This window comes from Haplochromis burtoni, unplaced genomic scaffold (genome assembly GCF_018398535.1).
Source record: "Haplochromis burtoni strain Fernald_Lab_line unplaced genomic scaffold, NCSU_Asbu1 Contig_6, whole genome shotgun sequence".
NCBI classification, from domain to species: Eukaryota; Metazoa; Chordata; class Actinopteri; order Cichliformes; family Cichlidae; genus Haplochromis; species Haplochromis burtoni.
Window position 1 is genome coordinate 3,329,174 of NW_024582367.1, and position 25,342 is coordinate 3,354,515.

The following is a 25,342-nucleotide window of genomic DNA, read 5'->3' on the forward strand; positions in this document are numbered from 1 at the left end:
TTTGAATGAAGGAAAGACAAAAAAAGAACCAAAAATAGATGGAGAAATCATATTCACATCAAAATCATAGGAAAAGGAAGAACTGAAAATAAACGTGATTATTATTATTAAATGTTTTAGTTCCATTTGTTACATTGAAAATATCAAAATAAAGTTTCCAATCATGCACACGATTGTATGTCAAGTCACAATTTGGACTCAAATTTAGAAGTTAGAGTTATATTTGAGATATGAAACTCATAGATTTTAGATAGTAACCTGAAATTTTGACTTAGTAATGGAAAAAATATGTGTTGCTTTGGGGGGGGTTACAGTGGCGGAAACAAACCTTTCAATTATCAAATAAAAAATAAACAAATAAACATACTGGTTGAAGAACAACAGCAGGTTTTTTCTTCTGAATTACTCAGAAGAAGTAGAAGCAACACAAAATCTTTCATTGACAATAAAAAAAAAATAGAGGGAAATCTAACAATGACAGTACAGTGCTGAAATATTCACTTATTCCAGCCACAAAAGCAAATGTGACCCAAGCTGATATTTTAAAGAATTTGTCTCTCTTCAGGTTGCAAAGACAAGTCTTGCCTTGATATTTATACATCAATAGAATTACTTTAAAAATGCTGTTAAGCAAAACTTTACCTTCATCATCGGACATGTCCAGCACCTCGTTCATGGTCTCGGGGACATTCATTTTGTGCTTCTCGATTACAGTCTGTTGAACAGAAACACGCTCTTAATATCATGACAGTAACTTTACCAAAGTACGCGTAATCCAGATTTCTATCCCAGTACAACAGCATCTCTATTCCTGCACTGTTTACTGTGACAATGTTCCAGTAACTTTGCATTTCTATGTTTATGTAGGTCTTTTCTTTCATGTTATTTTTTTAATGTAGCAATACAAACTTATGTGCACAAATAATAATTCAAAATGTTCTAGAAAGCCTTTGATAGTAGCTTTTATATAGATATATTTTTTATGTCTGTGAAGGCTCTCAGTCATCCAGGTCATCGTAGTCTATGGAGCTTGGAAAGAAAAGCGTCTGGACTTCTTAAAGAGCTTCTTTAAGTTCTTATAGAACTTAATAAAGTCCAGACGCTTTTCTTTCCAAGCTTCATAGAATAAAGTTTTTTAAACACTATCTTAGGCCAGTGCCTTCAATGCTTCTGTTTTTGTGAAGTAACTGCCTGTTACTTCACTGTTAATGCCCGAGGCATTTCAAGATAGCTGCTAAGCGGCAGGAACTGCCTCTAGGATTCAGGTTTAAGTATAACTACTACTAAGTTTAAGTATAACTGTATCTATACAGTTAGATACAAGTAAACCATTGAGAAGCCATATTAAACCATACATCACATTTGAACACTCTTTTAAACACATACACACCTGAGTGGTCAGAGTCTCCTCTGTGACCACCTTGAGCGTGTCCACAACAGAGATATAGCCGAGCCTCCTTGCAATGGACAGAGCGCTGTTTCCATTCTGGACAAGTAATAAAAATGATGAGAATTGGTGTTGAAACTAAAAATAAATGAATAAATATTTCAGATTTCTGAGCGTACTGACATTAGTGAGTTCATTGGGCGATGCTCCATGGTGTAACAGCAAGTTGATGATGTGTGTGTGTCCCTGCTGTGCAGCCTGATGGAGAGGTGTGTAGCCGTTCTGCGGGGGAGGGATGAGAGAGAGCGTTAGAAGATGTTCACAGAGACAGAAAATCAGTGACGTATGGTGAATATACACGAAAATAACAGTTACCTTTGTCTTGGCGTTGACCTTCGCCTGATTTTTCAGCAGAAAGTTAACCATCTTCACGTTGCCATAGTGACAGGCCACATGAAGTGGAGTGTATCCAAGCTGATGAAAAAGAAATGTAACTTCTGTTAGCACCACTGTGGCTACAATAAGGCATGTATTCATACACTGAAGCCAAAAGGCAGGGAGAGCAGGTGCAAGATCCCCTTAAATGACAACAGATACGACACTCAAATCAAAAATACCACATATGACATAAGATGGAAAACTTGGGGTAGAGGTGGGTTGGAAAGAGGCTTGCCGAGGTAGCAGCAGATGAGCTATATATATATATTGTGGCCTATGTGAATTAACAGTCTTCCCAAGTCCCTTTATAAAACAATAAGACCACATGAGAAACTGGTGAGGATAACTGATTTCTGTATGGCCTATGAGGATTTTTGCCCTGTGACAACTTAATGTTCAGACTGCTTCAGCACCCACACTTGGAGACAAGAGCTCATTTATTTTGTCTGAAAATTAAGCTGAGTGTAAACTGTGAACATTTAAGCAGCTGCACGTGAAACATGTCCAATGCAAACCAAAACAGTTGTTCTGCCGTGCAGTTTGAAGTTGACACTCTAACACTGTTTCATAAGATCTGAAATTCAAGTTGACTGTCTCACAAAGTAAAAGCTATATTTCCAAAATAAAGGCAAATGGAAGCGAGAGAGGAAAAATAGGCAAAATTCAATGTCTGAATTCCTACAAAGAAGGAAATTTAGTTAATTTGCAGCAGCAGAAGCTTTGTTTGTATGATGCGTCCTTCAGCTGTTGCCATTTCCGGGCCAAGGAGGTCACGACATGGAAACACATAGCAGAGGTATTCCAGCTGTGATCAGCATAGCCCGCAATTACCAATCTTATATTTATAAAACAACAATATTAGACAGGATGGACTGCAATTAACTTTAAAGACTGCTGAAATCCCACAGTGCTTATGCGCCTTTAAGGGCAGCTATAAAAGAACGATATCGTTTATTTTTGTGTGGGTTCTGTAAAAGACTCAAAGGCTGGACATGATTCAGCAGCTGTTAATGTCTAAATAAGTTCTGGCAGGACTTTTTGCGCTTCTTGATGGCATTTTAAAATCATGTCTTTTTAAAAATTACAAGGCATGTGTTTAATTATTCAATTATCCTATTAAAACTAGAAATGTGTCACCTTTGTGGGAACCTGCCTTGTCAAAAATACAAAAAGTGAGAGCACTGGCACAGACCAAAGCCCAAACCCCAAATGATACTTAATTTACAGCGGTGAAGTGGCAAGATATGCAAATCCACTTTGCAAATGCCTTAATAACTTTAATCCAAAGACATGAGGAGGCTATCATTACCTTGGTCTCTGGATCTATGAAGGCTCCTTGGTTGCACAAGACCTCAGCAACATTGACTTTATCCTCCTGGGCAGCCAGGTGAAGTGGAGTCAAACCAGACTAAAGGTACAGAAACAAAGAAATACAGAAATACAGTCAAATACACAAATGACAGAAGAGTGCTGAACACAGTAGTTTGACTGAGACAGCTTGAAATGAAGCCGTTTAAGACACAATGACAGGTTTGCACATCACGGTAATGAAGCACAAATGACAGAAAAATGACAAAAGAAATAACCATCAAAATAACAGAGTTCTGGATAAACAAATATTATTTGTGTAAGTAAAATCAAGGCCCTGCCTGTTTGATACGTGTCGATGGTACACAGACACAAATACACTGCAAACATTAATCTTCTGTCATTGCATGTCAGCCAGAGATCTACACACTAATAAAGGGAAAACACCTTATTGCCCATGTGAATAGGAGCATCCCGAGCCAGCAGCAGCGTCACAATGTCCACGTTTCCTTCCTGCGCTGCAAGGTGCAGGGGAGTGATGCCCTGCCGCGTTACAGAGTTGGTAGAGGCACTGTATTCCAGTAAGGTGGTCGTTATCTCCATCTGATTCTTCTTAGCTGCAATATGTAGTGGAGTGTAACCATTCTGGAAAGCAGAGAACGGGAAAATTTACCGTTTTTCTTTTATAAAACCCTGGCTCAATGTTTCACAGAATTAATGTAGCACTCTTGACCCTTCATGATGCTGGCTGGTAATTGTAATAATTACAATGCTAACTGTACAAGAAAAAAGATGACAGGGGGGGGAGACAAAAAAGGAGACTGAGAATCTTATTTATTTCCCTCTTCCAAATTGAAGAGAAAGTAGCATGTATATATACCAGAGGAAAGAGGAACCACTTGTATTGATCCTTGTTCTTATGCAGCAAGGAAACTGGGCATGAGTGATGGATATTCGGTAGTTTTAGGATTTGCTTCATTTGTAAAGAAACTTATTTGTAACTTTTGTCTGCAACCAATAAAATTCCCAGTGGAGAGGTTCTCCAGGCCAGCACGGTTGGCAGAAGCCAAGTTGGAGATGCGATATGGTTCTAAATATCTACCTAGTGGTGAAGAGCAATATTTTTAAGCTTCATTTATGTCCCGAACCTGAAGATATTTGCCTTAAAGGATTAAAAAAATGCATCCCTTCAGTGTTCTACCAGAAAATATTGGACCCTTGTTGACTTCAGCAGGAGCTCTACCAAAATATATGATGATAGAGTGGAAGGGCAATGTAATCAGCATGTGGAGCACAGTGTAATTGCATGTAATTGGCCGAATGAATCTAGGTCAGTGTGCTCTCATCCTGAGCCAAAGTGAGGGGTTTTAGTGCATTGTAGGAACATTCAATTTGACCTCCACTGACAGTTTGATTGACTCTTACCTTTGCAGCAGCGTGCGGTGAGGCTCCCTGGTTGAGCAAGAGCAGCGCCACCTTCTGGTTATCATAGTGTGCTGCTACATGCAGTGGAGTTAGTCCACTCTGAACACACATACACAACAATTGTTAGACGGTGATTTATCGTCATTTATACATGTCGTGGAGAGCAGCTGGAGCAGAGGTGACGTGGAAAGTATTGTGAAAGCTACACCCACGATGACAGCTGAGGCGGTACTGATGTGTGCGACATCAATATAAGTCTCTCTCAGATGCACAAACATGCATTACCTTTCCAGCAGCATCAGGCTGAGCGTTCTTCTGCAGCAGCAGGTTGGCCACCTCGATTTTCCCATATTTTGCTGCGACGTGCAAAGGAGTGAAGCCCTTCTGCAGAAACACAAAGGAACATTACACCTAATTTAATACAGTTACTTCTTCTCCCATGACTCATTTTCTACACATGGCAGCCCAACAGAACCACATGTGTTTAATCATAAAGTAAGCGAGCAATTTTCAGGATTATGTCATGACAACATGGAGAACTGCCCCCTTGGTCCTTAAACACAAATCAGCACAGGGTGGAGAAACTTAGTACTTGATTTAGATTCTTTAGCTCTGAGGGAACAGATTCAAAAACCATGATCATGATTCAGAAGCGGGCTTGTAGAAGTTTGTATGGAAAGATGGAGGAAGCTAATAGGATGTAGAGATGGGAGTTTAACTGCAACTCGATTAAATTAAACCTCACTGGGATTTGGGACGTATGTGTGCGTCATATGTCTTTTACATTGAGTACAAGTTACTGCAGCTCCAAACAATGTAAGATTTGAAAACCATGTTATGCACATAACCTAAGAAGAAAGTCTTACACTTCTGGTTTTACAATTGCATCACAGTCTTTAAAGCTGTTGTGAATTTAGTGGACTTTCTAATGGGTGGAGCAACTTAAAAACAAAGCGGACATCTGAAGCCTGTTGCTAAATTTTCTGATTCATCCAGACATTGCTAAAAATTACCTGGTCTGTCTTTAAAGAGTTAAAAATACGTGGCCATAAAATGCTCTGCTGAAACGTAAATTGATGCTTTTGAAATGAGTAACTGACATGGAAAACTGAGCCAAAAATCGACAAAGGCTTCTCCAGCAACAGCCTTTTCAGACTCTATGCTCTTACTTTGTCCACAACCTTATTATGACACATCTTTTCCACTGGCAGACTGTCAACTATAACTGGTATTCCACAATCATGTAACTCCACTCAGTCCAAATGTTGCAAAATCCCTGTAGAATTCATGCATTAACATTTTTCAAGCTTTTCCAGGATGAGACAGGACAACCATCATGTTACCAGCTGCAAGGATGCAAATCTAGCTGATCTGCAACAGGATAAAACCTCCTCTCTGTCTTCAGCAGATTGAATTAAAGTTTTTGGACTAGTTTATGAGTATAAGCACATAAGCCATCAGTGTCTGTGTGAGTACTGATTAACTAGTTTACCTGCACAATATGTTTGTGTGCATCTGTGGGTTTGAATAATAATTTCGTTTATGTGCAAGTTTCATATTTACCTTAGTAGTAATGCCCAGACTAGCTCCATGGTCCAGCAGCGTTGCAGCTATATCTCTGTGCCCCTCCCTGGCGGCTAGGTGTAGGGGGGTGTATCCAGAGTTGGTCGTGGCATCTGAGTATGCTCCGTTCGCCAGGAGCTGCTGCACAATATCTTGCTTACCAAGACGGCTTGAGATGTGCAGAGGAGTCTGGTCATCCTGATAGAAAAATCCAGCAAAAAACACCTTTTATTATTAAAAAGGACCAACATTTGGAGCCATGTTTCTGGACAAGATGCAGCCCACTTAACAAATGTTTTTGGTATCTCCAAACTGCTGTGGAAAATCTCTGGCTCCATCTGCTAAACGCGCCAACTGCATTTTTGTTGTTTTGCAGTGACATTCAAAAAAGAAAAAGAAAAACACATTTGCAACTTAAACAGCAAGACAATGAACTTGCCATAAAGCAAGAGAAAGCAAACAAGGAGACAGATTCACAGCTGAAGACTCTTCAGTGACCCCTCTTATATTTTCACATTATTTATTTTAAATGGCAGCGTATAAACAGAGTAAATTCAGAATGAGCTTCTGTGCTTCGCGTAACACTTATTCTCCCCTGAAGCCATCCATTGAAAATACTGAAGCATATTTGACACAGACATTTCTCTGATGTAATATATGGGACTGTTTTTGCATTGTATTGGTCTTGAACAATAGCATACGTATGATAATAGAACCAAACTGATACAGGAATTTCATTGAAAAAATATTTGCACAAATATATTAGAATATATCATTTTTAAATTTAATGCAATGTACTTCACAAGCTATTGGGCATTTTAAATGCAACACACTGCTCACCTCCACATCCCCTTAGGAGTAATGTATATTCGACTAAATATGTGATAGACTGCAAACAAAGCATCTGAAGCTGCTCTAGTGAACAAATTATGTTAGAAACTCAACCATTATTATTGGCTCATGCTGGATAACATGCAACATGTTACATATTTGCAGCAGGCTCATATTGGCTAATAATATTATCCAAGGAATATATCAGTTGGGATCTATTGGAAAGAATTTATTTCATCATCATCATATTGTTACAGGTACAGGGAACCCTATTACTTTTCATAGCAGTGCAGGACAGGGACATGAATAACTTATTAGAAGTCACATTATTTGTCCTGTGAGCTCCAGGAGGTTGTTCTTTGTGTACAGGCTCTGATCAGCTGACCTGTGTTGTTGCTGCTGGCTCTGCTGAAGGTTTTTTTTGCTCTTTTTGGATTTACTAAACTGAATTCTACTACATGAGCAGATGTGGTATGCGCTAATATGGCTGCTTTCCATCTGCTGGCCAGTTTAAAGGTGGATTTTGGGAACTGATGACTTCTCCTTTTGACTTAAGCTCACAGTGACCACATATACCACAGTCTTTTCTGCACCAGTCCAGCACAGTCCATTACTGTAAACTGAACCACAATGCTGGAAATCACCCAGTTCAACATGCACTTACTGCCTGTGATTCTCACAAAACCTTATTATCTTTCAATATATTGTATAAGACATTTCCCAGTAAATAACCAGATAACTTTAGCAACACATTTGCTGAGTCAAAGTCACACTCACATAATAGCAACTCTGTTTATCATGACTGCTCTTTTGTAGCTCTGAGTAGATTGTAGATCCTTGCGAATAACAGCCTCGTGTAACTAGAATTTTTACTCCTATTTGTATCCAAAATATGCATAAAAGGACAAACAAGAAAAATGATTTATGAAGAGTGTGCAGGTGAAGCATAAGGCAACATTATTTTCTAATTTGTTGAGTATTGCAGCTGCTTACATAAAAGAACTGCAACACATAAAAAACCAGACTCGCTTGATATTATTATGTATGAAATGCACACCAGGTAGCGTTACTTAATAAATTAAGCTGACAGAAAGTTTTTCTGAATAATTTTGACCTATGACTGTAACTTTTCAGTAATTAAACATGTGCAAAGACACATTACATAAGCATACAAACACACACTTGTGCTCACATTTAGTGGCTCTAATGCCCAGGCGCATATAAACACCAGATAATCGTTACTGATTGAGAGTGATGCTCTACCTTGGCCTTGGCGTCGACTCGTGCTCCATTCTGAATCAGATACCGGACCACATTGGACTGTCCCGCCCTCGCTGCCATGTGGAGTGCTGTCTCCCCCCTCTGAAGCACACGCAGAAAACGAGGGATGGATAGTTATTCCAAAGTTTTGAATGTTACTCTTTCTTTGAAAACACCCTCATACAAAAAAACTTCTTTTTGTGAAGACGTACACTGGGAAGGAGTGGCTGACAAAGAGAAAGAGCCAGATAGACCCCCTCGCTCGCTCTCCACACCCAACTCACCATAATGACGTCCCATAATGCTCTGTTACTACGGTAACCTGGCCACAGACACGACGTGGGCGACCAAACACTCGGGGTTGAAGAGTTGACTGTGCACTACTCGTTCCCCTCTTTCTTTCTTCCTCGCTCTTGCCTTTCTCTTTGGCTCAGCTTACTTTTTTCTCCTCTTTTTCTCCTTTCATGTCATCCCAGAGTTAATGGGGTCAGTAGTAAAGTTTGTAGCTCCTACTGAGGAGTGTTGATGGACCAGATGAGAATTAGAGCACATTTCCGTATGAGCAAATTACATTAAATACCTCCTCTCCACCTACGGAGGATTTCTCTGCCGTCTGCACCAATTAAGGTTTAGATTTTGTGGATAAACAGCTAGTGTTAAGTCACTTCCTATGTTTGTATTTCTCTCTCTCTGTGCAATTAGCTGTTTTAGGTATTGTTTCAGATTTTTTAAAGGGTTTCATAGGCTTTGTGCTGCTCTTGAGTTTTGAATCCTTAGTCAAAATATCTGAGTTGGGTTAATGTTTAGGTTTTTCTAAAGCTATTCTGGTCTTTGAAGGTTTGATTTGTGCGTTTTGTAGGCTGAATTTTGATTCCTGTTGTGATATGTTTTCATTCTAGCAATACTGAGGCTCAGGTTTATTGCACTCTCTGAGCCCTAATTACTGTTTAGAATTTATAAACTTTCTAGTCTTAGTTTTGAGTTCCTTAGTTTAAGTGTCTGTTATGAGTTAGTCATTTCCTGCTGGCGTACTTCCCTCACCATTTCGCTAACTGCTCCTTCCTGTCTCATCTTTCTCTGTTTATGCCTTCATTGTCCAGTCTTCTACTGTGTCTGCCATGTGTACTGATAGTCTTGTCTCTATGTTTAGAGATATTTCCTGTTTTATTTTAAATGTCGGTTTTCTTTCATGTCTTGTGTCACTTTTGCGGCTTTATGTTTTTGACCGTATTGATCGTCTTCACCTGTTTCTCATCCCCAGTCACCCCTCGGTGTATAAATAGTCTTATCTGCATCTTTCCCCGTGTGCCTGTATGGATTTTGATTCTGTTTTTGCCATCTGAGCTCTGAGCTCATCAGCTTTGATAAAAGATTTTATTGTAAAAACTAAGGGGGGCCTAGCAAAAACAAGTTTGGGAACCACTGGTTTAAGCTTTATAAAGTTATGAGCTAATCATATGGTTTGTACAATTTTTGAAGATGCTGAGAACTAAATGAAATGAAGCAAAAAGATCTAAATTTTCATCTGTTATACAGTAAAGAGGAAATGTTCAAATATTATGGTTAAAAATATATTATAAGCAAATATATTTCACTTTGCTTTCCCCCCGCCCGCCCACCCAGCACATGGAAGGAAAAGAAAAGGAAAGAATATCCTCTCATGCCCCCTGTCTTATCACACGGTAATGATGATGACGAACTTCCTGAACTCACCACATTGCTTGTGTTTGGTGAAGCCCCGTGGTTGATTAGCTGGTGGACGATGTTTTCATGTCCCATAAAAGCTGCAACGTGGATCGGCGTCAGACCGGACTAGAGATGGAAACGCAAAGAAGAGAGGAAAAGAAAAAAGTCAACGAATTAAAGAAACACTAAAGAAGCATGAGAACATTTCTGTAGGTCATTAACTCATTCACTGCCAGCCATTGGCAGTGAATGAGTTAAACCCATTGACTCATTCACTGCCATTGACGGCTATAGACGTCAATGGCAGTGAATGAGTTAAACCCATTGACTCATTCACTGCCATTGACGGCTATAGACGTCAATGGCAGTGAATGAGTTAAATGCAATTGTGCAAACTTTTAAGAAAGTCAGTCTGCTATCAATCAGCAGAAGACCAACTATTACAGTATTTCTTCTGAAATGTAGTGGATTACAGGTGTAGAGTAGCAGTAGAGGTAGAATTTTCCCACTCCAACAACTAAATTAACAAACTACACAAAAATAATTGATGTCTTAGTGCTTAAATGACACACACACTCCAGACACACTTACCTCTGTGACAGCCTGTATAGACGCTCCATGCTTCAGAAGCAGCTCCATCACCTTAAGTCTGTTTTTCTTGCAGGCAATGTGCAGGGGAGTGAAACCATTCTATGAAAGACAAAAAGAAAGAAATAAAAGTATAAAAATAGTCCAAACAGTCTTTGTGTTTGGCTTTGTAGGACTTGCAGACAAATCTGGAACACCGAGTGGAAACTACAGCACAAAGGGGGGACTGTTTTTTCTTTTATCCCCTCTCTTTCTCTCCCTCTGCCTCTTAAAACCCTCTGCTTGCAAACCAGACAAGCATGTGTGGAAATAATCGAGTGGACTGTAAACTATCAAAAAAAACAAAAACTCCTCTACACTGAAATAGATACTTTCCTTTACAACTCACTTTTCTCTCTCTCCTCACCCTCCTTCATCCCTCCCCTCCTTTACTCTCCTGACTTTGAGGTTTCAGGCTCAGTCCTATGACTTCATTTTCCTCTCCATGTCCTTTTCCCCGTCTTACTTATTCTCTCTGGTTATAAAGTCCCAGTGCTCTAACCACACCCAGACTGCTCCCATTGCAGAGCAGCAATGCTCGTCTTATGCCAAGATATCGGCTGGGATACTAAATTCTATTTAATTCTACTTGTTTCTTTGTGTTCCCCATCAAATGTTGCATCTCAGCCTTTTTTCTTTTTTGTTAGTGGAAAAAGGAAAGGTTCATTAAAAAAAATGTAATAAAAGAAGAAAAAATGAGAAGGCAGAGAGGTACAACTTAAATAGACGAAAAAACATTTTTGGGTAGTTGTAAAGTGAAATGACTGAAATGTCACAACCCTGAGCAGCACAGCAGGTGCTCTAATACTTCATTTTCATCAGTTTTCTATGTCGCTGCATATTATGCAGATGCAGCGGTCTAGCAGCATTTTTTACAGCACCAAACTTTGGCGCTAGAATAAAAACTCTTTAAACCTGAACCTTCAAATAAGTGCCCAAAAATTAAATTATTTTGAAAATGGAACATTTGAACCTTTTGACAAATTTAAAAAAAAAATCAAATATCAATCAATACCTGGTGATATCAATATCAATTTGCATATATGAGTTTTAATTTGTATCATGTTTACTATAGCAGCAATCAGATTTAGTTTATTGCTAAAACATGTATTGTGGAATTTATTTAGGGTTTCTGGGGAGAAAATTTTTTTCACTGATGATGCAGGAGTCTCAAAAACTATGTAGTAAATATAATACACTAGACTTTAAGGGGTTGAAATTGCAATACCTCAAATGGCCACTTGAGGCTCACTCCAAAAGCATGTCAATCCCCACAGACTATCATGTTAAAATGTAAAAACCTTCGAGCAGAAATAAACATTTACAAGTTTACAGTACAGCTTTGTTCTGTGACACTGTAGGGGGGATTTTTTTTTCAAACTGAATTTAAAATGTTTTGAGGCTTACGCTTATTCATATTTTGTGATGTGGTTGACAGATGCCTGCCAAGAGGCGGCTGTGGCTGTCTACTAGTTGTCACCTCAGCTGAGTTCGTAGTGCTGGTGCAGTCTGGAGCTCATCCAAGAATATTGTGCTCCAGTTTTGGGGAGTGCAAATTTGCTATTTATTAGCAAGATGCACTGATCAGATGGTATCTGTGGCTATGCAATCCACCAATAGAAAGTGAAGCCACGTTTGATTAACATGTTATCACATTGCTAACCAAGTTAGCTAGCAGTAGCTGGCAAGTTAGAACTTCACTACTTCTTCAAATATCCACCAAATTTTTAAGCTTAAGGTTTCAACGTGGGAGTCCACAGACAACTGCATGAGATCATGGAGCTTTTATCTGCAGCTAATAGCTTTGTCTACATTCAAATTAAATGCAATTGTCATTGAGATTGTCATTGCTAAAAAGAAGGCGCTCAAATATTCAGCAAAACTGTTGTTATACAGGAACAGGATTTCAATAAGAGTCACAACATGTCTTATCATTTTTAACTTTACATAAAAGAATTCCTGCTTCTCTTGATTAGCCCAAGCAACGAGATGCTCTGAGATGATGAGCCCTTTTAATTCCTCTCCATTATTTTGTACTTTTCATCAATTTTTATTTATTTTTATCACAATAAATAATTGAGATCCCCTCACCAGCGCCTTGGCGTTGGGATTGGCTTTCTTGTCCACGATGACCTTTGCCACCTTGTAGTGCCCACAGTGGGCAGCAACGTGCAGCGCCGTCAGGTAGTCGTTTGTCACGTCGTCCACGGGCGCGTCGTGGTGCAGCAGCAGCTGAACACAGTTCAGGTGGTCGCCTTGCGTCGCCATGTGAAGAGGAGACAGACCGTTCTGGAAGGAAAAGGAGGAGAAAGATGTTCAGCGATGTGAAGTTAATACGGATGCAGTTTGCTAATGTGATTTTATTGGCTTGTTCTTAAAAACCTTGGTCTTTGACAGTATTGGAGCTCCTCTGTTCAGCAGCATCTCCACTACTTGCTCATGGCCACTCCTGGCGCCACAGTGAAGAGGAGTTAGACCGTCCTGTGAAAACAAACACCTGCTGCTCAGCCGTGAACTTCATACCATCATCAACAAGCTCGTTGAGCAGCAGACAAGATTTGACATGACACCGCAGGTGATGCTTAATCCTCGCATGGCTGTGGGTGGGATTAGATAATAATAATTTTAGGGTTTTTGGAAATCCCTCAGCTAAAAAATTATATGATGGACAAATGTAAAGCACCCTACACCTAGTGATTATGGATTTTATCCTCTCATTTTTAATTAATGTTTTTTACCCTTCCATTATATTCATTTCACATACCACCCTGTGTAAACAGCCTACGTATGGCTGTATGTTTACTTTATCGGGAGTTATGTTAGTTTGATGTAAAGCACTTCTAAATTATATTGAAATATTGAACGTCTATGAGCATTAAATACATGAATACACGTTTAAATATCAATATTTAAATCTAAACTGAACACTGCATCAAATAACATTGTGCGCATGTGATTGTACCTTGGTGCGTGCATCTATCTTGGCCCCTCTCTCCAGCAGCAGTCGCACCATGTTGCTGTTCCCACGTTTGGATGCTACGTGCAGCGGTGTTATGTCGTTCTGCAGGAAACAGAGATGCATTGTTTAGCTATTCAGACGAAGAGAAAAGAAAAATCAACATTTATTTCAGGAAAAGAGAAGGAGTACCACTGCTAATACGTCACTTTTAGGGAAAATTGGCTCTATTTGACAGTGCCAGAGGGAAATGGCTAAATACCCCCCTCTAGAGGACAGTGATCATTCCAGCCAGAGCGACCTTAGCTTTGAGGTTCTGTTCTAAAAATGCCAGAGACTTCTAATATCTCTATGTGTTCACCAGAGATTGTGTGTATTTCCAGTATGTGTTTGATATTTTGCCACCAAAGAACACAGTTTTCACAGTTATTTAAAAGGAAATGTTAGTTTTAATCTAGACTTTTCTCAGCATCAACACATTTCAGCCTTCTTATATCCGGTGTTTGAACAGGCCCTTACTGCCAGAGTCATCATCCACTGAATATTTATTTTAAGGTTGAGTAACTGGAGTTTCATCCAAATGTTACTCATGTAAGAGTAAATAAATATGCCAGGGTTCTACATTTTCAGTAGTGAGAGAGGCAAAATCGTGTGTGTGTGTGTGTGTGTGTGTGTGTGTGTGTGTGTGTGTGTGAGATGATATGTAAAGTACTAAACCTGGTCCAGGCTTTGAATGTGATTATTAAAATGATTCCTTGGCTTTGAAAACATCATGCAACATTTGAAGATTCTAACAAATATCTCTCAGCAGATTTCCTTAACTTTAAACATAATTAAATAGAAATGATGAACAAAATAAAGATGAACTGAACCTAATTTGACATTCAGAGCATGAATTTGGGCGTTTCAGAAACAATAAATGCAAGTGCGGTAGAGGAAAGGAACATCCCGCATTCAAAAAACACGATGAAGAGAGAACATCCTGATAAAACAGAATGCGGCACATTCACTGCTTTAGCTCAATATCTTGTTTTCATATTGTTAGCAGAAAAATCACAATTTAAATGTAATTACTGGCCTGTGCATGTTTGCAGTAATGAAGGAAAGTGAGGGTTGAGTGTGAGGGTGTGGCTCAATGATGTGTTTTTAATGGTTCTTGGGGAAAAAAATAAAGCTCTTTGTGGCACAAAGGAATCAGAGAGGCCAGTATGACTATTCTCTGTTTTGAGTAAAGTGATGCATTTATTGAATCTGGACAAAACACATCAAAAGACAAACACCTTTAATCCTAACTTGGAACATTAGAAGTTACTTGACTGACATTATAGACATGGAAAAGAAACAACTTCTATTCATGTTTTGTAATCTGTTCATGAGTGATGGGAAGGTGGAGCATGTGGTGCACATGTGGATTAATGCTCGTGTTGCCCAACTTCTCACCTATGGTGATGAAATGTGCATAATTAGCAAAAAAATAAGGGTGCAAATATAAAAGGGTGGGCTCAGCTGCAGACATAGAGGAGCTCAGAGTAAAGCCACTGATCCTTCATGTGGAAAGAAGCCAACTGAGGTGATTCAGAAATCGACTGGGAGCTTCCCTTCTGGGTTTTCTGGGATGCCCAACTTGGAGGAGACCCTGGGACAGACCCAGATCATACTGGAGATTATTTATCTCATCATGTCTAGGAATGCCTTTGGATCTCCCTGTAGGAATTGGAAAGTCTGAAAAACCCAGCTTAGCCTGCTGACACTGCAACCCGACTTCAGATAAGCAGAAGATAATGTTTGAGTGGATTCTGTTATAGATTCATTTGCTCATGAATGTGCCCACTTTTAACATATATTTAGGGAAGCATAACTGTAACATTTATGAATAAATCAAATAAATGGCACATTGGGTGAGAAAATTAGAAAAGAGGCCACTTTCATGAGTAAATTATGGTATGAGACGTGTGTTTTGAGTTGTTTCCACATGGTGCGTGCTTATTTGGTCTAACACTTACACACTCACAAACCACCAGCTATCAAAATACATAACTGCTACATCCATTCCTACAGTCTGTGGGATCAGATAGAACGTGGACTGCATGTGCATGTTTCCTCCAGGAGAGTGACAAGTACAGCTGTGGAATTATATACACAGGCAAGCAAAAATTCCTGCACATCCTTCCCTGCATAAAGTAAAAGTTTTGGTATGAAGGTTTGCAGCAGCACTCTGCATGTAGATATGAGTGTGAGTGTGTGTGTGTGTGTGTGTGTGTGTGTGTGTGTGCACGCGCGCTTGTCGCCTTTGAAGTGAAGGACCTACCCTCGCCTTGAAGTCCACAGCTGCCCCTCTGTTAAGCAACAGTGTTGCTACGTTGATGTTGCCGTAGTGAGCCGCAATATGCAGAGGAGTGAACCCGCTCTGAGAGAGACGAGAGAAACAAGACACACAGGAAGAGAAACAATTAGAGAGGAAGGAAAAAGAAGCAGCAACTGTCTAATAAGGAGCCATAAGCAAAGCATGATTGGACATTACATGTAAGAGCATCTTGCTAAAAGCAGACTAACAGAGCACAGCAGACCAGAGCTGAGCAGGAGTCAGACATGCTTTGAAAATTTCAGCATAAAAGGAGTGGACTTTCATAAGAAACACAAACTCCCTAGCCACTTTATTAGGCAAGCTGATAAAGTCCAACAGCACTACCAATTATTCTTATGACGGGCAATTGGCATTAATTTAACTGTTTGCTTAATGCTGGTTTTCTATTGGACAGATTGAAATTCAAATATAAATTTGTCCAATGCAAATTGCCACCTCAGTAACATCTCTGTTTCCACCTGACTGACAATGTCGATCAAAAGAGAATGCTAACATGTATGTTTATATTAAGGTTTGCAGATGTACCTAATAAAGTGGCCACTGACTGCATATTTCAACTTTTTTGCGAAATTATTGTGGTAAGTATACAGCATTTAACAATGTCTGACACAATACAAACAAAAATAAGAACCTACCAAATAAAACAAGCATGCAGATTAAAAAACAAATGCAAATACTTAGTGTCTCATTAAGCTTTTGCTTTCATTCCTAAAAAAAAACCTCCTTGCTATATGCTTTTATCTGACAGGAAGCAGCATGCAGGTGAGCATGCATCTATTTTAGTTGAGTTTGTAAGACTGCTTTTAAGAAACAGTGACTGAAAAGCCTAAACTATTGCCATTTCTTGAAGACTTTTAAGTTACCGGCTCACTGAACATGAACGGCTTAAAAAAAACAAAGAAATCATTCATTTAGTTTGATCATTTCCAACTGTTCATTCTTAGCTTTTTTTCCCCCCAAATTATTTTTTGCAGCAACAAGCAGTGCATGCCAAAAAATTTATGTTTCTATATCAAATAACAAATAAAAATATTGTAACTCAAGTGGGATCACAGTACAGAGAGATGCTACTGTGAAGGGAGAAAGACATGTCAACAACACAAGGATATTACACAACACACACAAATACAACTCTAAAAAGACAACAAGACTAGCTAATGCTTTTTTTTTATTTCAAAGTTCTTTTTGAGTTTTTGCTTTGCTAACTGATGTGGTTTCCAACACGTCATTTCACATGTCAGCTGGGTGCAATGGTCTGATAAACCAATGCCCATTACTGCTGGATACAGTTACATGTTACAAGCATGTAAGGGTTCAGGGCATTCACTTCTGTAAAATCACAATTCTTTGTATGAACAAAACCACTCAAACTAGCTATTTTCCCCATCTGTAATCCAGTATGATATGCTACAGTATGATAAGCTGAAGTCAACTGAAGCTTGTCATTAGCTCCCCAGTTATTGCAAAATATCTTACTCTTGACAAGAAAATTAATAAAAATATTACATAAATTGTAGTTACATTTAAAACTTTACATTGTAATTCTAAACATCATATTTTAGAATAAATGAGAATGTACCCAGTAATGAAGTCAAGATGAAGACTATGCGAACACAGCAGTATTCACATGAACTGCCTACTGCTACTTTTTGCATGAGAAAAATCACATCAACAAAAGAATTTTCTTTGTTGATTTTATTTAATTTGAATAAAAATTAGGCTGTGCTGTAGCAGTTTATCTTCCTGATGACCACGATGATTTCATGCGTCCCATAAACTCTGGATTTATGGTAAAGATAAAGTTCTTTTTTTAAGTTATGCAAACTCAAATCTTACACCTTGATGCCTCTGCTGAGCTCTTTTCCCCCCCCTAATCCTGTGTTGGTACCCTGCTGGATTTCACTGATAGAAGCTCAATTAACTCCACCAAAGACATTTTAGTAATGGTTTGGTTTGTCTCTTTGTTTTCAGCATTACTCCAAAAGTTTTGGGCAGATTTGCAGTAAAACAACACAAAACACAATGGAAGTTGAATAAAAACAGAATAGAAGTAGGAAAAATACAGAAAAAACACAACAGAAATATTTTTGGGGGAGACATTAACGTGACAGAACAGCTCCTGAAATAAAGGAAACCGAAACACAATAAGGATTGCACCGGGAGACGCTTAAAAGAAGTGGAGGATTCATCTGTGTTGTGAGGACGAAAAAGATGCTAGCTAATGTGTACTTTAATTGCATAATTCATATAATGCACGTTCCCTATTCTATTTACTGTTAGTTTGTTATGAAGCTGTTCTGTCACATTAGTGTCTCCTCAAAAACTCTTCAGGATTGTTTTAAGGTTTTAGTTTTTTCCTGTTATAATAATTCAACTTTCATTGTGTTTTATTCAACTCCTGTTGTGATTTGTGCACTTTTGGAGCCTATTTCTAGTCTCTACTGTTTCCTTCGGTTGAAGTGCGTTTGACCTTTCAAAGCCACCATACCTTGGCACAACTTCGAAAAATTTTACTTTTGAATCCACATCTGGAATTTTTCATCTAGGAATTTTTTGAGGATTCTTTAACCTTGTGAGACTGGGCAAAAAATTTGAGGCATTTTGCATTACACTTTTACAAATATAGGTTAAATTTATGTAATAACAATTTGGACACATGGTGTAGATGTTCCCAAGAACATTTTACACAGTAATCTAAAACCAGATATCATTTTAGATGCAGGGACTATAAACTTATAGATATTTATATCAGATATTGGCTGGTTCGGACTCAAAAAGCTGGAACTTTGGACACCAGGAGGCTATACACTGGTATTGTACTGGAACTGAAAGACGTTGAATGTATCTTGGACTGCACTTATATAAACCATGAAACAAAAATAAAATACATTTATTTACATTAAGTTAAAATCAAGTAGGTATTATTTTTCTGCAAAGTGCTATGTGTAATATGACTGTGATGATATACTAATGGTATTACCCTAGTGTAGAAATACATTATGCAGTGCATCTGGAAAGTATATGCAGCACTTCACTGGTTCCACATTTTGTCACATTACAGCCTTATTCCAAAATGGAATATGAATATGTTCATTTTCCCCTCAAAATTCTACAAAATACCCCATAATGACAAAGTGAAAAAGGCTTGTTTCAAATTGTTGCAAATTTATTAAAAGTTAAAAACTGCCTATATAAGGTTGCATAGTTAACAGTGCATGTCAGAGCACAAACCAAGCTATAAAGTCCAAGAAACTGTCTGTAGGCCGACGACATAGGATTGTACTGTGGTACAGATCTGCAGAAGGGTACAGAAAAAGTCTGCAGCATTAAAGATTCTAATGAGCACAGTGGCCTCCAACATCCGTTAATGAAAAAGGTTTCTGAAGCACTCCACTAATCAAGCCCGTATGGTAGAGTTGCCAGATGGAAGGCACGCCACAGTAAAAGGCACAGGACTGGAGTTTGCCAAAAGGCATCTGAAAGACTCTTAGACCATGAGAAATGAAAATTCTCTGGTCTGGTGAAACCACAAACTCTTTGATCTGCATGCCAAGCATCATGTCTGGAAGAAACCAGGCACCACTCATCACCTGGCCAATACCATTCCTACAGTGAAACATGGTGGTGGCAGCATCATGCTATGGGAATGTTTTCAGCAGCAGTAACTGTGAGGCTAGTCAGGGTCAACTGGAAAGATGAATGCAGAAATGTACAGGGACATCCTTGACGATTCATTTTTCAACAGTACAACGGCTGCAAGCACACAGCCAAGAACACAAAGTAGTGCCTTTGTGAGCACTCTGTGAATGTCTGTGAGTGGCCAAGCCAGAGCTCAGACTTGAAACCACACTAACGTCTCTGGAGAGATCTGAAAACAGCTATACATCGACGCCCCCCATCAAACCTGATGGGGCTTGGGAGGTTCTGCAGAGAAGGATGAGAGAAATTGCCCCAAAACAGCCAAGATTGTACAGCAGCATCATACTGAAAAAGACTTTGGACTGTAATTGCAATGCTGCAGAAGTTTTTCTGTACCCTTCTCAAGAACTGTGTCACAATACAATCCTGTCTCGGAGGCAATTTCTTGGAATTTATGGCCTGGTTTGCGCTCAGACATGCACTGTCAACTATGGGATGTTACATAGACAGCTTTTTACTTTTAATAAATTTTTTACGATTTTCAAGGAAGGTTTTTTTTTCCATTTTGTCATTATGGGCTATTGCATGAAGATTTTTGAGGTGAATAATGGATTTAATTCATTTTGGAATAAGGCTGTAACATAACAAAATGAGGAGCAAGTGAAACGCTGTGAATCCTCCAGAGGCACTGCGCTGCTGAATTTACAATGCTATAAACTATAGCAGCGAGCAACTGTGTACACAGAAATAAAAAAGTCAAAATGCCATGCAGGCTTAAAAAAATGGGCACATGGGTTCAGCAGCAAAAGCTTTCATGCCAGCATTTAGTGCTAGTGCTCATGCTAGCAGACAGAAGGCTTTGCAATGGTGACCATGAGTGAACAATGAAGAGAAGAGAAGAGAAGAGAAGAGAAGAGAAGAGAAGAGAAGAGAAGAGAAGAGAAGAGAAGAGAAGATGTACCTCTGTTGTTCTATTCACCATCATCTAGAAGGGAAAAGGGGGGATTTGTAAGAAAAAGGAACAAGTAGAGGGAGGAACAAAAGGAGGAGGAGAGAATGAGGTGGTTAGTGCACCACAACAAGAACAACTGCAACACCGACATCATGGTTGCATCAAGCTGTAGGATGGGTATGTGACAATGTGGCTGTAAACAACGAAAAGAACCAAAAAGCAGTCACATAGAAGTACACAAAACTGGGGAATGGACTGCAACTCTCCCTTACAGTGTGTATTTATTCTACAATGAGAATGGTCCTTGGGGTAAATGTAGCTGTAATGTTGTTTTTGATGATATTGTTTCTTGCCCTGAGTGCCTCTAAAAATCCAAAATATGAACACTTGCTCAATTTTTGTCCCACAGAAAACTTGTCTGGGACTTAAATGACTAATAGAACTATCAACACAGAACAACAGAAGGAACTTATAAATATTCATAGCCCAATGATACCCTGTGGGGATTATACACACACACCACAAGTATACAGGTGTATTGGGGGGAGGGTAGTCAAGGCCACAGCTTAAGGTGTACCCTTAATTAATCCAGAGAATCACATAATTCAAAATGTATTCCATATTAATGGAAGTCTTGAACGATTGTGTTGTTAGTAGACTATTCTTAGTTTTCATACAGATTTTTAAAAGCATCTTAGTCTTTAGGAAAGACAATCTCTTTTCTGCCCTATCCTATGATATGTAATATGTGATTGACGGTCGGTTCCATGCAAATAAAGTACAAATGACATTTTAACCTATGTTACTTGTAAATATTTTTGATGTTTTGGGGGTTTATCCCATTACATTACATTTCAGTTCTATCACTGGTTTTGAGATTGGAGTTTTTGTCATTAATATACAGAAATAATTGAATTATGTACATTATATTAAATGTAGTTTGATATATGGACAGTTTATTGTTTTGTGAGACTTCAGTCACTAAATCTCAGACCGAAAGTAAAGGAAACAGAAAATGGGATTTTTAAAAGACAAATAGTTCTGTTTTCTACATCACCAACAGAAATAAAGTCTTTAGACATGGTTGGAAAAAAAGAAATAGGTGTAATAGTTTGGAAATATCCTTATTCCCTCTCATGACTGAAGTAAAGTGAGAAGATGTAGCCCACCTTGATGTTTGTATGCTACGGTCAGCAGTTATCTAACCACCGCTAACTCTGGCAGGTACCTTCGTAAAGAAAGACGTAACAGGAATCGCACCCATAATACATGAAAGGTGTCATGGGACTATGAATGAGTAAGACCAGATCTCAGACACGACAAAACAGCAGGTCATTGTGAGAAGTGTAGTCCAGCTCATAGCTCATACCTTAGACTCCACATCAGCATTGTGGTCGTTCTGGAGGAGGAGGGCGGCAGCCTTGGTGTCATCTTTACGTGCAGCGATGTGCAACGCTGGGAGGCGGACCTTCCCCTTGGTGTCATTTTCCAGCAAAAGGGAAACTACCTGGTCATGGCCTTGCTGCAGTGCAACCGCCAGCGGAGTGAAACCATCCTGCAAACCAGAAAAAGTCAACTGTAAGATATAAATGTGTTTTCCCAAAGTATGACACTCTTTAACAACAGCATGCAAACATACGGTATAATGGCAGTGAATACATGCTAATGTAATGCACATATTTTATTACGTAAAACCTCTTAGCTTAGCAAGCTAACACTTGCTATGGCACTAGAAATTATAACTAAGCCTGAAGGTGAATGTCAATAGTTTTTCAGGTATTTGGGCCAAATCGGAAGCATCATAATAATAATAAAATAATAACAATGGTAAAATTGGTAGAAAAGAGCAAATGTCTTAAACATGACTATCTTTAGAAGAACTTTCAAGAAACTCATCTGAGTTCAGGAACTGCTGCTTACACTACTACGAAGTCATTTTAACTGCTCTCTTATTTCCCAATAGATCACCACAGCAGACGGCTCTGCATATTTGATTCGGCACAGATTTTTTTTTTACTAAATACCTTTCCTGAAGGAATCCTCCCCTTTATCTGAGCTTGGGACCGTCACTAGGATTAAACTGACTTGTGAAACCCCTGACACTGGATTTGTGTCTCCACCCGGAATCAAACTGGGAATATTTTGCATGTAAAGCAAAAATGTGTTGACCACCAGCTGCTTCTACTTTCATTTTCTTTCTATTAAAAGTTGTAAAGTCCATGAAAATCAGCAAAAATATCAGCCTTATATATAATAATATATTTAAGTCTGGAAAAAAGTGGTGGGTAAACCTACATATAAAGATATAAAGTAGTTAAGCACACCAGGTCACATTTTCCACCTGATGTGATTTAAAGTCCTGCAGTGGGAATTAAACATGTTTTATACATGACTTCTTTTGGCTGCTGGTGCTTTAAATCATCAGCCAAAAAAATCGAATCAAACTCCCTTGAGGTGTCTGCCTGCTGTCCTTACAGCCTGGCCATCCTCTGTAAAATTGCATGATATAAATCAGAAGGGCTGTCGGCTTATAAAGCAGATGAGAGGGACACAGGGCCAGTGTGCCTCCAGAGTCACGTTAGTATTCTTTTCTCATCCGAAGCACTGCAGTTTGGACGCCATCTGTAAGTATGGGGCAAGAAGAGGCGTGTGCTTGTACAGTGGGGCAAAAAAGTATTTAGTCAGCCACCGATTGTGCAAGTTCCCCCACTTAAAATGATGACAGAGGTCAGTAATTTGCACCAGAGGTACACTTCAACTGTGAGAGACAGAATGTGAAAAAAAAATCCATGAATCCACATGGTAGGATTTGTAAAGAATTTATTCGTAAATCAGGGTGGAAAATAAGTATTTGGTCAATAACAAAAATACAACTCAATACTTTGTAACATAACCTTTGTTGGCAATAACAGAGGTCAAACGTTTACTATAGGTCTTTACCAGGTTTGCACACACAGTAGCTGGTATTTTGGCCCATTCCTCCATGCAGATCTTCTCGAGAGCAGTGATGTTTTGGGGCTGTCGCCGAGCAACACGGACTTTCAACTCCCGCCACAGATTTTCTATGGGGTTGAGGTCTGGAGACTGGCTAGGCCACTCCAGGACTTTCAAATGCTTCTTACGGAGCCACTCCTTTGTTGCCCGGGCGGTGTGTTTTGGATCATTGTCATGTTGGAAGACCCAGCCTCGTTTCATCTTCAAAGTTCTCACTGATGGAAGGAGGTTTTGGCTCAAAATCTCACGATACATGGCCCCATTCATTCTGTCCTTAACACGGATCAGTCGTCCTGTCCCCTTGGCAGAAAAACAGCCCCATAGCATGATGTTTCCACCCCCATGCTTCACAGTAGGTATGGTGTTCTTGGGATGCAACTCAGTATTCTTCTTCCTCCAAACACGACGAGTTGAGTTTATACCAAAAAGTTCTACTTTGGTTTCATCTGACCACATGACATTCTCCCAATCCTCTGCTGTATCATCCATGTGCTCTCTGGCAAACTTCAGACGGGCCTGGACATGCACTGGCTTCAGCAGCGGAACACGTCTGGCACTGCGGGATTTGATTCCCTGCCGTTGTAGTGTGTTACTGATGGTGACCTTTGTTACTTTGGTCCCAGCTCTCTGCAGGTCATTCACCAGGTCCCCCCATGTGGTTCTGGGATCTTTGCTCACCGTTCTCATGATCATTTTGACCCCACGGGATGAGATCTTGCGTGGAGCCCCAGATCGAGGGAGATTATCAGTGGTCTTGTATGTCTTCCATTTTCTGATGATTGCTCCCACAGTTGATTTTTTCACACCAAGCTGCTTGCCTATTGTAGATTCACTCTTCCCAGTCTGGTGCAGGTCTACAATACTTTTCCTGGTGTCCTTCGAAAGCTCTTTGGTCTTGGCCATGGCGGAGTTTGGAGTCTGACTGTTTGAGGCTGTGGACAGGTGTCTTTTATACAGATGATGAGTTCAAACAGGTGCCATTCATACAGGTAACGAGTGGGGGACAGAAAAGCTTCTTACAGAAGACGTTACAGGTCTGTGAGAGCCAGAGATTTTCCTTGTTTGAGGTGACCAAATACTTATTTTCCACCCTGATTTACGAATAAATTCTTTACAAATCCTACCATGTGAATTCATGGATTTTTTTTTCACATTCTGTCTCTCACAGTTGAAGTGTACCTCTGGTACAAATTACTGACCTCTGTCATCATTTTAAGTGGGGGAACTTGCACAATCAGTGGCTGACTAAATACTTTTTTGCCCCACTGTATCTCCTTTTGGAGGTTTCAACACAACCTTAATCAGAGCTAAGAATCCTAAAATGTCATCTTAATAATCACAGACACTCTTTTCTTCTTGATGTCAGCTGACAGTCACACTTTCAGAGATGGCATATGATACGTTTGTAGCTGCTTCTAGCTGGTAAAGTGACAGCTGTTCGTGATTCAGGCACGTCGCTTTTATAAGACAATGAGAGACTTAATCAAGTCGCCTTTGTTCTCTCAGAGCCTGAACTTTTATTTTCTTGCTGCTGTGAATGTGACTAATACTCTCAGAGTCAATTCAATTACACATTTTCACTTCAAGTTCATAATTTCAGATTACACACATTAAATCTGATGCCTGTCTACTGACGTCCAACACGGAAGAAGCATAAAATGACAGATTCTTAAGTTGGCACTCACAGATTGCGCTCTATATTTAAAACATTTCGGCAGCTATCAAACTATTCATCCATTCAGTCGGCAGCTGGCATGATTAAAAACCGAAAACTATAATCTTCTGTGGGTGGTGTTTTTGTGTTGGTGCCCCCATGAGTAAAATGCCTGACATTGTCATAGAAAACAGAACTCCTTAGGAACTTGTTGAGAGCTAAATTAGGAAAGATACTAACTGTAGTAGGGCTGAGAA

The 25,342-nt window shown here is 39.3% G+C and overlaps 1 protein-coding gene across 34 annotated transcripts in view; it reads right to left on the bottom strand.

Moving 5' to 3' along the window:
- Positions 1 to 25,342, bottom strand: part of LOC102294395 (ankyrin-3) — a 185,381-nt gene that overhangs the window by 58,524 nt on the left and 101,515 nt on the right. For 30 of the 34 annotated variants that reach the window (XM_005913634.3, XM_005913630.3, XM_005913636.3 and 27 more), the window contains exons 6-23: positions 21,807 to 21,992; positions 20,447 to 20,470; positions 15,790 to 15,888; positions 13,488 to 13,586; positions 12,908 to 13,006; positions 12,617 to 12,814; positions 10,490 to 10,588; positions 9,926 to 10,024; positions 8,216 to 8,314; positions 6,122 to 6,319; positions 4,844 to 4,942; positions 4,559 to 4,657; positions 3,581 to 3,778; positions 3,135 to 3,233; positions 1,763 to 1,861; positions 1,571 to 1,669; positions 1,391 to 1,486; positions 643 to 715 (exon numbers count right to left, since the gene is read on the bottom strand). In XM_005913634.3, the coding sequence (XP_005913696.1) occupies positions 643 to 715; positions 1,391 to 1,486; positions 1,571 to 1,669; positions 1,763 to 1,861; positions 3,135 to 3,233; positions 3,581 to 3,778; positions 4,559 to 4,657; positions 4,844 to 4,942; positions 6,122 to 6,319; positions 8,216 to 8,314; positions 9,926 to 10,024; positions 10,490 to 10,588; positions 12,617 to 12,814; positions 12,908 to 13,006; positions 13,488 to 13,586; positions 15,790 to 15,888; positions 20,447 to 20,470; positions 21,807 to 21,992 (2,062 nt within the window). The remainder of the gene's footprint in view (positions 1 to 642; positions 716 to 1,390; positions 1,487 to 1,570; positions 1,670 to 1,762; positions 1,862 to 3,134; positions 3,234 to 3,580; positions 3,779 to 4,558; positions 4,658 to 4,843; positions 4,943 to 6,121; positions 6,320 to 8,215; positions 8,315 to 9,925; positions 10,025 to 10,489; positions 10,589 to 12,616; positions 12,815 to 12,907; positions 13,007 to 13,487; positions 13,587 to 15,789; positions 15,889 to 20,446; positions 20,471 to 21,806; positions 21,993 to 25,342) is intronic. The other 4 variants (XM_042223810.1, XM_042223801.1, XM_014335582.2 and 1 more) reach the window with 1 other exon arrangement.